A 12,164-nucleotide genomic window follows, 5' to 3' on the forward strand; every position below is an offset into this window, starting at 1 on the left:
CAGCAGTCCGCTCACGCGGTGGCCCCCAGGTCAAAGACCAGTGCTCTAAATGAGTCCAGCCTCATCTGCGTACGTTCCAGTTTAGAAGTGGATGTGAAGGAGCCCACAGCTCCTATGATTCCAGCCTCTGCAAGCAGAAGGTGCTGTAGGGAATATTGCAGGAGCCCAGAGAGTGGGGGAGTTTACTGCTTCTAGTCCTTGATTCTTCCAGCAGAAGATACTATAGGTGCATCTGCAGTTCCAGTTTCTTCCAACAGGGTATATCAATATTAGCTTGCTTTGGGATTTAAAAATTGTTTCTGGTTGAGCATTTGCTTGTGTGTTCCTGTTCTCTTTGGCCTCTGACTTGTCTGTCTTCTGTTTTGTGCTATGGTGACTTCAGTAGTGGGATTCAGCTGCTCTCAGAACAGAAGGGTCTCTCCCCATACTGCTTCATCAGTGCAGAGATAGTGCACTGGCTGGTGAATAATGTGGACTGGGTGCAGACGCAGCTTATGGCAATGGATATCATGCAGGTGAGAGCAGCACTAGTCATCTTTATTCCTAGTTCTTAATTGCAGGTTTCTCTTTCTGTTTCTTTTCTTTCTTGACACTTATCTTTTGTGTAAGTTTCAGGTTGTCTTTTTCTTTCTTTTTGTCATGACTCCCAAACTTCAGTTCCCTTTATGAGCAGGTTACAGAGGATAGTCATGGGCTCTTTTAAGAATAGATTCAACCTGGGGGGGGAAGGTGTTTTGGGATCACAGTAACATAGTAGATGACGGTAGATAAAGACCCGAATGGTCCATCCAGTCTGTCCAACCTGATTCAATCAAAAAATTTGTTGGGTTTTTTTTTTTTTTTTCTTCTTCTTAGCTATTTCTGGGCAAGAATCCAAAGCTCTGCCCGGTACTATGCTTAGGGTCCAACTACTGAAGTCTCCATTAAAGCTCACTCCAGCCCATCTATACCATCCCAGCCAGCTATTGAAGCCCTCCCCAGCCCATCCTCAACAAAACGGCCATATACAGACACAGATCGTGCAAGTCTGCCCAGTACTGGCCTTAGTTCTTCAATATTTACTGTTATTTTCTGATTCTAGATCCTCTGTGTTCATCCTACGCTTTTTTGAACTCCATCACCGTTTTCATCTCTACCACCTCTCCCGGGAACGCATTCCAGGCATCCACCGCCCTCCATAAAGAGTGCCTCACCGCCACTGTTATTTGATAGCCCTGCAGTTAGGGCTTAATTTCTGGAGAATGGTTTGTAATTTAGCTCCAGGATGGTTAGTTCTTACACAGACACATTCAAACTGTCTGCATTAGGTCAAAGACCCTACAGAATTTCTCGATTTTCTAAATGAAAGTGTGTGCCTATGTAATTTTGAAACAGGCACAGATACAAAATGTTTGCAGTTACTTGTACTTGCTTTATCTGAATGTTCTCTTTGTCTGTATCAGTGTTATTACACTGTGATCAAAATATGGCACTGCTTCCTTCAGAATATTACAGCAGATGAAAAAACTCCCATCACATTTGCTGATAAACTTTCCTGTACACTGGTTAGTCCCTATAGTAGTCCCTCATTCCCTTACAGGCTCCAGGGGGCGCTCCTTCCCTTTCTTCCACAAACACTGAACCGTCCCCTGTACCTGTTCAACTTCAGAGTCCGACCTAAGCTGGAAAAACTTCTGGAGCAGAGACCAGTCATTTCGTCAGCTCAGCTGTATAGAGCCAAAGGAACCCTCTCTAAATAGCAACAGGATCAATCCCCTAAACTCCTGCAGCCTTTGCATCTATCATCCCGGACAGGTTCTTTTCGCACTTGTACTGTTTCTGTGTAGCTCTCTTAGCAAATCGGAATAAAGCATAACCGCTACAGAATCAGATGTGATCAGTAAACGCCTCCCCTCCCCCCCAGGATGAAAGGACCTCTTTCTCCTTTTATCTGTATTTCTGTTTCTTTACTCTCTCCTAGTTTCTCTCATGCTGAGACTTTTTCCCTCTCTGCAGAAGATGCTGGATGAACAGCTAATTGTACATGCATCGGGCGAAGCTCTGCGCACCTTCATATATGGCTTCTACTTCTACAAGATAATGGTGGACAAGGAGCAGGATCGAGGTCAGCAACCTTCAGCTATTAGATAGGAAAAAAGTTAATGAAATCCCTGGGTCTTGTGTCACCCTGGCAGGTGGAGAAGCATTGATGACATAGAAGTTTGTATTCAAATAATATCTGTCCTATTTTTGTTCTCTGCAGCTGGCCTCCAGCAGTCCACCTGGCACACAACTGCAATGGATGACTTCACAGCCTTCCAGAGGAAATGGTTTGAAGTTGCATTTGTGGCAGAAGAAACCTTGCACTCTGAGCTGCCAGCCTTTCTGCTACCTTGGTTACCCAGTCGCCCAGCCTCATATGCAAGTAGACACAGCTCTTTCAGTCGCAGCTTCGGAGGCCGCAGCCAGGCAGCTGCACTGTTAGGTAAATCAAGTTTATCAGGAGTCAGATGTTGGCCTGGGAAGTGCTGGAAGGCAGAAATGAACAGCTGTTTTCAAAAGGCTGATCTGCTCTGAATCCAGCAGCAGAGACTATCATCATCCCCCCTTCCCCACCAATATTTCAGTATTTAAAACAGCAACAGCCACTGACTGGTTAAATCGCATATAGCCGGCTATCTTCGAATGTTCATTGATTATTTGTGATTAGTACATAGTGGCTAACCGGCTATATCGCGCCAATTTTCAGCTTTGAGTTTAGCAGTTAAAATAGACCTGCAGTTGTATGCGCTGAATATTGGCTTAACTGGTTAAGTTCTGGTGGCCAAAAATAAAACTGGAAATTCAGCACTGATAGTCTGATATGGCGCGGCATTGAATTTCCAGGTTCAGCGCCGGCAGCGGGCTTTAACCATGCTGCCAGCTGAATATTGGCCCCTATATTCTGACTTGGATGGTTAGTGCTAGAGGTAGGGTGAGGGCAGTTCTATACCTGATATTATTTGACCTAGGTAAAACACCTGCTTTAGGATTCAACTGTGCATAGATCCAGATAGTAAGTCCAGGGAACACAGTGATGAATGCTTTGTTACAAAAGTCAAATCTGAGGAAAATTAGGGGCCATCCTCTTGTTTTGATGTTGAATAAGTTTCATTACATTAGTGTTTTCTGTCCCGCCAATACCTTTGCAGTTCTAGGCAGTTTACAAAAAGAGTTAGCTTGGGCATTTCCAGGGAGCTTACAGAGTTGATAGATAACATTTTCCCATAATAAGATATTTGTTAAGCGGGGATGTGGGTGGGTATTATTTTATTTATCTCATAATATGTATGAATTAATTAATATTTTTGATATATTAGGTTAGATTTTCTGAAACAGGTAAGGAGGGATTGGTTTTAAAAAGTGTGTCAAGTGCCAGTGCGCGATTTCGCTGATGGACCCTCATCGACGCTGTCTTCAGTGTCTCGGGCCTCAACACCTTCCGAAATCATGCCGGCCTTGCTCCACACTTACAGCACGTGCGTTCAAGCGTCGCTGCGTCTTGTGGGAGTCGCTGTTCAGCATGGAGGCTTCATCGGAGCTGCCCTCATCGAAGAGCGCCAAACCTTTGACTTCCGCCTTGACTCTTCCGTCTTCCACCTCTGCAGCCTCGAATCCTGCTTCGTTTGTGCTGACTTCGACTCCGATGCCTGCTGCGGTGCCTTCCTCTGTCTCCTCAGGTCAGGAAGCACAGCAGCCCATTCCCCCCATGGTGCTAAAGGTGTCCAAGGCGTCTAAGTTCAAGCACCTGGGCGCCAGGGACCCCGAAGTCCGTGCAGGAGGTCCCATTGCTGATGCGGATCCCTCCTTGCCAGCTTCGTTCCAGACCTTGCTGGAGAAGCAGTTCATCAAGCTCTTTACCACTGTGGGGCCGAAGCTTCTCTCCCAAATCCAGCCTGGGCAAGCGGGGGCCACCCGCGAGGTCGAGCCGCCTCCGGTGCCTCCACGAAGTACACTCTCGCTGCAAGGAGCCGAGTCTCTGCGAGTGTCTGGTCTGGCATCGATGCATGCATCGCAAGGAGCAGAGTCTTTGCCCATGCCTCCATTATAACCGATTCACTCGATGCAAGGAGCAGAGTCTTTGCGAGGGCCTCCTCCGGACCCGATACCCTCGATGCCGAGCCTCGAGGCTTGGTGGGTGCCTCAAAGTGCTCCTACCCAACCACCTCTGCTTCGATCCACCGCCTCCAGCCCCATCCACTTGCTGGAAGCCTCGACGGTGCCTCGCTCGCCTCGACGGTCGAGGCCTACTTCCAGGCACAGTTCTGGCCATCGCTCGAGGCATTCATCGAGGCATGCCTCACCTCGTCGGAAGCAGCCTTTCCTCAACTATTTGCCTCCGGCGTCTTCACCTCCTCCTATGCCGGAGCTCGAGGACACCTTGGGATCTTTTTCTTCCTGCTGATCCCCGGCCTCGTTGGATACGGAGGCCTCGACGTCCTCGAGTCCTTCTCGGGGCCCTGCTCTGGCTGACCAGCTGACTTTCTCCTCTTTCCTTTGACAGATGGCTGTGGATCTGGACATTACCCTGGACTCGGGGCCCAAATTTTCCAAAGAATATCTGGAAACGATGCATCTCCCTCAACCACCTGCTGAGTCTCTCTGGCTTCCTCTACATAAGCTGCTGGATCAGACCTTCATGCGCTGTTTTGAAACACCTTACTCCATCCCAGCTGTTCCAGGGAAATTGGATGCCAGATACCGCATGGTTCACCATAAGGGATTCGATGGGGCCCAGCTCTCTCATCAGTCTCTCCTGGTGGAATCCTCGTTGAAACGGTCTCATCCCTCCCAGGTCTATGCCACTGTTCCACCTGGCCAGGAGGGCAAGACCATGGACAGATTTGGCAGGCGCATCTACCAGAACTCGATGATGGCCTCTCGAGTCCTGAATTATAGTTTTCATTTTGCCACCTACTTTGAGTTTTTCTTCTCAGTTCTGCAAAAGTTTCTGCCCTATTTGGACTCTCAAGCTCGATTCGAGTACCAGGAGGTTCTGGCTTCGTTGTCCCAACTGCGGCTCCAGATGATGCAGTCGTCTTACGGACGCTTTTGAACTCTCTGCGAGGGCGGCTGCTTTTTGGTGGCCATGCGATGCCTGGCGTGGCTTCGGACCATCGATATGGACCCGAATCTTCAGGACAGGCTGGCTAACGTCCCATGTGCTGGAGCCGACCTCTTCGATGAGTCCATCGAGGCTGCGACCAAGAAGCTGTCGGACCATGAGAAGTCTTTCCAGTCAATTCTCTGTCCGAAGCCCAAACCTGCTCCTCCTCGTCCATCACGCCCGCCTTTGATCTACCAGCGGCGTTACCCACCTACCATCCGTCAGCCTGTTAAGAGACAGCACACGCAGAAGCAGCAGCAAAAACCTACCACTTCTGCTGTCCCCAAGGCTCCTCAGCCTTTTTGACTGTCTCGTAGAGAGCATAACTACCATCGTTCTGCCCTCCCCTGTTTTTCCCATCGGAGGTCGTCTCCATCATTTTTACCATCGATGGACGACTATTACCACCGACCTCTGGGTCCTTTCCATCGTAAGGGAGGGATACTCTCTTCAGTTCCATCAAGTTCCTCCGGAACATCCTCCAAGAGAGTATCCTTCCAACTTAACCCAGACCGCCCTTCTTCTTCAGGAAGCTCAGGCTTTGCTCCGGCTTCAGGCTGTCGAGCTGTTCCCTTTGGACCAACGGAACAAGGGTTTTTACTCCCAGTACTTCCTTGTTCCGAAGAAGACGGGCGATCTGCATCCTATTTTGGACCTCAGGGTGCTCAACAAGTTTCTGGTCAAAGAGAAGTTTCACATGTTAACTCTGGCTTCTCTCTATCCCCTCCTCGAGCAGAACGACTGGTTATGCTCTCTGGACTCAAGGAGGCCTATACTCATATTCCCATCCATCCGGCCTCTCGACAATACCTCAGATTTCGGGTGGGACATCTTCATCTTCAATACCAAGTGCTTCCTTTCGGCCTGGCTTCGTCTCCCAGAATCTTCACCAAGTGCCTGGTTGTAGTGGCTGCAGCACTCAGGAACCACGGTCTCCAGGTGTTTCCCTACCTTGACGACTGGCTCATCAAGGATTCCACGTCTCAGGGAGTCGTCCAGGCGACCCGAAGGACGATCTGGTTTCTGCAGAGTCTGGGGTTCGAGATCAACTTTCCAAAATCCCATCTGCAACCTTCCCAGACTCTTCCCTTCATAGGAGCTGTTCTGGATACCATTCGACTCAGGGCATTCCTTCCCCCGCAATGCCTGGATGCTCTTCTTCGTCTTTGTCATTCAGTGTCCTCTCACCCGTCCATCTCGGTGAGACACATGATGGTTCTTCTGGGCCACATGGCCTCTACAGTGCACGTGATTCCTTTTGCCAGACTTCACCTCAGAATTCCTCAGTGGACCCTGGCATCTCAATGAATGCAGGTATCCGAACCTCTGACTCGCCACATCCAGGTCACTCCTGCTCTGACACAGTCTCTTCGCTGGTGGATGCTCTCTTCCAATCTCTCCAGAGGTTTGCTGTTTCACACGCCACCCCAACAGAAGGTTCTCACGACCGACTCCTCGACCTATGCTTGGGGGACTCATCTGGATGGTCTGCGCACTCAAGGCTATTGGACCAGTGCGGACCGCCTGTGTCACATCAATCTACTGGAACTCAGAGCGATTTTCAATGCTCTCAATGCTTTTCAACATCTCCTTCACGTCATGGTGGTTCTCATTCGCACGGACAACCAGGTCGCCATGTATTACGTCAACAAACAGGGAAGCACGGGATCGGCCTCCCTCTGTCAGGAAGCTCTGAAAGTCTGGGATTGGGCAATTCGCCACAACACCTTCCTCAAAGCTGTCTACATTCAGGAGGCGGACAATACCTTGGCGGACAACTTGAGTCGTCTTCTACAGCCTCACGAATGGACTCTCCATTCCACGCCTCTTCATCACATCTTCTCTCTGTGGGGAACGCCTCAGATAGACCTCTTTGCAGCCACCCACAACTTCAAACTGCCTCAGTTCTGCTCCAGGATCTACACTCCTCACCGCCTCGAGGCAGATGCTTTTCTTCTGGACTGGAGGAATCTCTTTCTGTACGCGTTTCCTCCGTTTCCTCTCATTCAAAAGACTCTGGTCAAGCTCAAGTCCGACCGGGACACCATGATTCTGATTGCTCCTCGGTGGCCCAGACAACCTTGGTACTCCCTTCTACTTCAACTCAGCAGCAGGGAGCCCTTCCTTCTCCCAGTGTTTCCATCTCTGCTTACGCAGCATCAGGGATCTCTGCTTCATCCCAACCTGCAGTCGCTACACCTGACAGCTTGGTTCCTCTCAACATAACTCCCCTTCAGTTTTCCCAAGCTGTGCGGGATGTTTTAGAAGCTTCCAGGAAGCCTGCTACCAGACAATGCTATTCCCAAAAATGGACTAAATTTTCTACATGGTGTTTTTCTCATCATAAGGAGCCTCAACATGCCTCCTTATCCTCTGTTTTGGACTATCTTTTGCACTTATCTCATTCTGGCCTCAAGTCTTCATCGATCCGAGTCCATTTGAGTGCAATTGCTGCTTTCCATCAGCCTCTTCAAGGGAAACCTCTTTCTGCTCATCCTGTGGTTTCCAGATTCATGAAAGGACTTTTCCATGTCAACCCGCCCCTCAAACCTCCTCCAGTGGTTTGGGACCTCAATGTTGTTCTTTCTCAGCTTATGAAGCCTCCATTTGAACCTCTTAACAAGGCTCCTCTGAAATATCTCACTTGAAAGGTGCTGTTTCTCATTGGCCTCACTTCTGCTCGTATAGTTAGTGAGCTTCAAGCATTGGTTGCAGATCCCCCTTTTACAGTGTTTCATCATGACAAGTTGGTCCTTCGCACCCATCCCAAATTCCTCCCCAAAGTGGTCTCGGAATTTCATCTGAATCAATCCATTGTTTTTTTGTTTTTTTTAAAATTCTTTATTCGTTTTTAAACTTTCATCAAGTGTACAGAAATCATAATAAACACTATTAATTAGATCACTTGAACATCTTATCATTGTATCTTATAAATATAAATGCAACCCTCCCTCCACCCTCCCTCTAAGCCCATTATTCATTATAAGATCATAAACCCTCCAATCCATTGTTCTTCCAGTGTTTTTTCCAAAGCCTCATTCTCACCCTGGAGAATCAGCTCTTCATACTCTGGACTGTAAACGTGCTTTGGCTTTCTACCTGGAACACACCAAGCCACACAGAACTGCTCCTCAACTTTTCATCTCCTTTGACCCGAACAAGTTGGGACGTCCTATCTCTAAGCGCACCATCTCCAACTGGATGGTGGCTTGTATCTCTTTCTGCTATGCCCAGGCTGGATTACCCCTTCACAGTAAAGTCACAGCCCATAAGGTCAGAGCAATGGCAGCCTCTGTAGCCTTCCTCAGATCGACACCAATTGAGGAGGCTGCTACTTGGTCCTCGGTTCATACCTTCACTTCTCATTATTGTCTGGATACTTTCTCCAGACGGGAAGGACAGTTTGGCCAAACAGTATTACAAAATTTATTCTCCTAAGTTGCCAACTCTCCCACCATCCCATTGTGGTTAGCTTGGAGGTCACCCACTAGTGAGAATACCTGCCTGCTTGTCTTGGGATAAAGCAATATTACTTACCGTATCAGTTGTTATCCAGGGACAGCAGGCAGCTATTCTCACGTCCCACCCACCTCCCCCCGGGTTGGCTTCTCTGCTAGCTATCTGAACTGAGGAGACACGCCCGGTGCATCGGGCGGGAAGGCACTCGGGCATGCGCGGTGTGGGCGACTCGAAACTTCTAAAGTTTCTACAAGCATGTATGCTTGTGAGACGTCCTCATCAGGGCTCCCTCGGATGACGTCACCCACTAGTGAAAATAGCTGCCTACTGTCCCTGGATAACAACTGTTACGGTAAGTAACATTGCTATACCACTGCGCGGCCTGGTGACCCAGAAAGTCTGCCTGAAAGCATAAGAATTCTAAACTAAATTGATTATAAAGAGATTTCCATTCAGGGAACCCTGCCTGAATAGCCTGCCTCAATTGCAACCATTTATAACTTTGTTTTTTATCAAGACCAAATTTATGTTGCAACTGTGAAAAATCCAGCAGCTTACCGTTAGATATAACATCATCTAAAGTACGTATATCTGCTTTAATCCAATTCTTCCAGACAACTTGATCCGCCTATTTGGATTCTGGAGTTTAGCCATATATTTTGATATGTAGATTTTTGAATTGGAAGAGGTGTTAAATTACTAACATATCTTAAAGTTTTCCACAGCGACTTTGTATCTGTTTTTCATTTGTATCCCCTATTTTATTACTTTTGTATTCTCGCCTAGAATTAGGATAGGCGTATAATCAAATTTTAAATAAACTATGAAATTGAATATTAAAATTGCCTAAATTGGATGGGGTGCATTTAGACCAGGGGTAGGGAACTCCGGTCCTCGAGAGCCATATTCCAGTTGGGTTTTCAGGATTTCCCCAATGAATATGCATGAGATCTATTTGCATGCACTGCTTTCAATGCATATTCATTGGGGAAATCCTGAAAACCCGACTGGAATACGGCTCTCGAGGACCGGAGTGCCCTACCTCTGATTTAGACATATATCTCTAATAGCTTCTGGTAAGTAATTAAAAGAATTAACTGTTACTGGAGGCAGATGATAAATTAACAGAATATCCAAAGGAAAATCAGCCATAAGCCTCAATTGAAGCGTTTCAATAAAAGCATTAGAAAAAATAGAAATTTTACCAATATTTAATAAGGAAGAATAAAGGATTGCCACACCTTTGCCTTTGCGGGTCATGCAATTACATACGTGATAATGATAACCTAAAAGTGTTGCTTGATTTGGATAAGAAACGTCAGAATCCATGAGCCATGTTTCTGTCAAACAGCAGAGATCTAATTTATAATTTAAAAATAATATCAATACATATTTATTATATATTGGGTGACAATTCAGTAAACCTACAAAAATGGATTGTGTATTTGAAGATGAAGGAACTGAATGAGTGGAGGGAGTAAAGGAATATTTACTAAGCATCTTGCCCAGTCACCAGGAGAGGCTGAAGAAAATTGCAACGGTTGAAATCCCCAGTGAACCAGAATGAAATGACAAAGATCCATAAAAATTAAAAGAAGAAAGCTAAATAACAATGTCAAAACTTAAAAATAGAATTTATGAAATAAAATAAAGTGCGCACGACAAGCGCCACTAAGGACTTTAAATTTATAACAGACTAACTAAGGTGTCACTTCCGGTGAGTCGGGTGGGAGTAGCAGACAAGAAAACCACCATGTTCGCGGTGGTTTCTAGCATGGAGACAGTGGCAGCAATGTGAGGGATCTGCAAGACTTAAAAATCAGGCAAAACAGAGTCAAGCATGCAAAAGGTATAGTCATATAGAGAAGGGTGATCATTCCCTCCTTCACTGCCATGGTCTAAGCTGTAGGACTCTGTGCCTAAAAATGAACTCTTCTCTCTTTATCTTTTGCTCTCTGTTGGTAGCAGCCACAGTTCCAGAGCAGCGAACAGTGACCTTGGATGTGAATAACCGCAGTAACCGGCTGGAATGGTGCAGCTGCTACTATCATGGCAACTTCTCACTGAATGCGGCCTTTGAGGTGAAATTGCACTGGATGGCGCTGACAGCTCCTGTGCTCTGTGAAATGGTAAGCACTGGCACCTACATCTCTCTCCAATGAGCCATTGGCCTGTTTACATGCTAGACTAAACTAAACTAAACTAAACCTTAAGTTTATATACCGCGTCATCTCCACGGAAGTGGAGCTCGACACGGTTTACAGGGATTAAAAATAAAGAGGAGGAACTACAATGGAAGGAGGGAGAGGTAAGGTGAACAAGGACGGAGGAGGTACATAGAATAATGGAGGGGAGGGAGTGGTTACATTTTGTTGAAAAGCCAGGTTTTCAGATGTTTTCTGAAATGTTGGAGGGAGGTCGAACTCCGAAGATGGGCCGTAAAGCTGTTCCACAGCTCAGTGATCCTGAAGAGGAGGGATGTACCATGTTTTCCTGTATGGGAGATGCCAATTAGAGAAGGGAAGGATAGTTTGAATTTCTGAGTGGATCTGGTGGAGTGAGTGCTCGAGAGCCAAGATAGTGGGAAGAGGGGAGGAAGGATGCCATGAAGAGATTTGAAGGTAAGACAAGCGCATTTGTAGCGAACCCTGAGGAAGACTGGGAGCCAGTGAAGCTTAGACAGAAGCGGGGAGACGTGGTCAAATTTGCCTTTTTCGAAGATTAATTTAGCTGCGGTGTTCTGAATCCGCTGAAGTCTGAGAAGATGTTTCTTTGTTAGGCTTAGAAAGATGGAGTTGCAGTAATCGAGTCGGGATAGAATGATGGATTGGACAAGGACGGCGAAATGTTGTTGGTGGAAGCAGGATCTAACTTTTCTTAGCATATGGAGATTGAAAAAGCATTTTTTTACTAGGGAGTTGATGTGGTCGTTAAAGGACAGTGTAGAGTCAATGATGATTCCCAGAACTTTGCTAGAGTGCTCAAGCTGCAGATTGGTGCCAGAGGAAAGTGGGATGTGGGAGGGTAGCTGATCCAGTTTCGGGCCGAGCCAAAGTAGTTTTGTTTTGGCCTCATTTAGTTTCATTTGAACAGTGAGGGCCCAGGATTGTAGACTTGTTATACAGGATGAGATGTTAACCGAGAGGTTGGTGAGGTTAGAGTCGGTCTCAATAAGGACGAGGATGTCGTCGGCGTAGGTGGAAAGTGTCTCCGAGGTGGAAAGTTGGAGGAGTTTCAGGGAGGACATATAGACATTGAAAAGAATCGGGGATAAAGGTGAACCCTGCGGGACTCCGCAGATCGGTTTCCAAGGGGAGGATGAGGAACCCTTCATGTTAACGAGGTAGGAACGGGACCGTAAGAATTTTGAGAACCAATCTAAGACCGTGGAATTTATGCCAATTTCAGAAAGTTGGAGGATTAGTATGTCATGGTGGACAATGTCGAAAGCTGCGGAGAGGTCAAATTGGAGAAGGACAGCAAATTTGTTGCAGGAGTGAAGTTGTTGGACCTTTGAGATTAAAGAGGCTAGAAGGGATTCAGTGCTGTAGTTGGGTCTAAATCCATGTTGGTAGGGTAG

General features: G+C 46.9%; 1 protein-coding gene across 6 annotated transcripts in view; it reads left to right on the forward strand.

The window, feature by feature from the left end:
* Window positions 1-12,164, forward strand: part of DEPDC5 (DEP domain containing 5, GATOR1 subcomplex subunit) — a 123,865-nt gene that overhangs the window by 99,932 nt on the left and 11,769 nt on the right. For 4 of the 6 annotated variants that reach the window (XM_033956668.1, XM_033956671.1, XM_033956670.1 and 1 more), the window contains 4 exons: window positions 383-515; window positions 1,996-2,104; window positions 2,243-2,464; window positions 10,550-10,713. In XM_033956668.1, the coding sequence (XP_033812559.1) occupies window positions 383-515; window positions 1,996-2,104; window positions 2,243-2,464; window positions 10,550-10,713 (628 nt within the window). Of the gene's footprint in view, window positions 1-382; window positions 516-1,995; window positions 2,105-2,242; window positions 2,465-10,549; window positions 10,768-12,164 lie in introns of all 6 variants that reach the window. The other 2 variants (XM_033956669.1, XM_033956672.1) reach the window with 2 other exon arrangements.

This window comes from Geotrypetes seraphini, chromosome 8 (assembly GCF_902459505.1).
Source record: "Geotrypetes seraphini chromosome 8, aGeoSer1.1, whole genome shotgun sequence".
NCBI classification, from domain to species: Eukaryota; Metazoa; Chordata; class Amphibia; order Gymnophiona; family Dermophiidae; genus Geotrypetes; species Geotrypetes seraphini.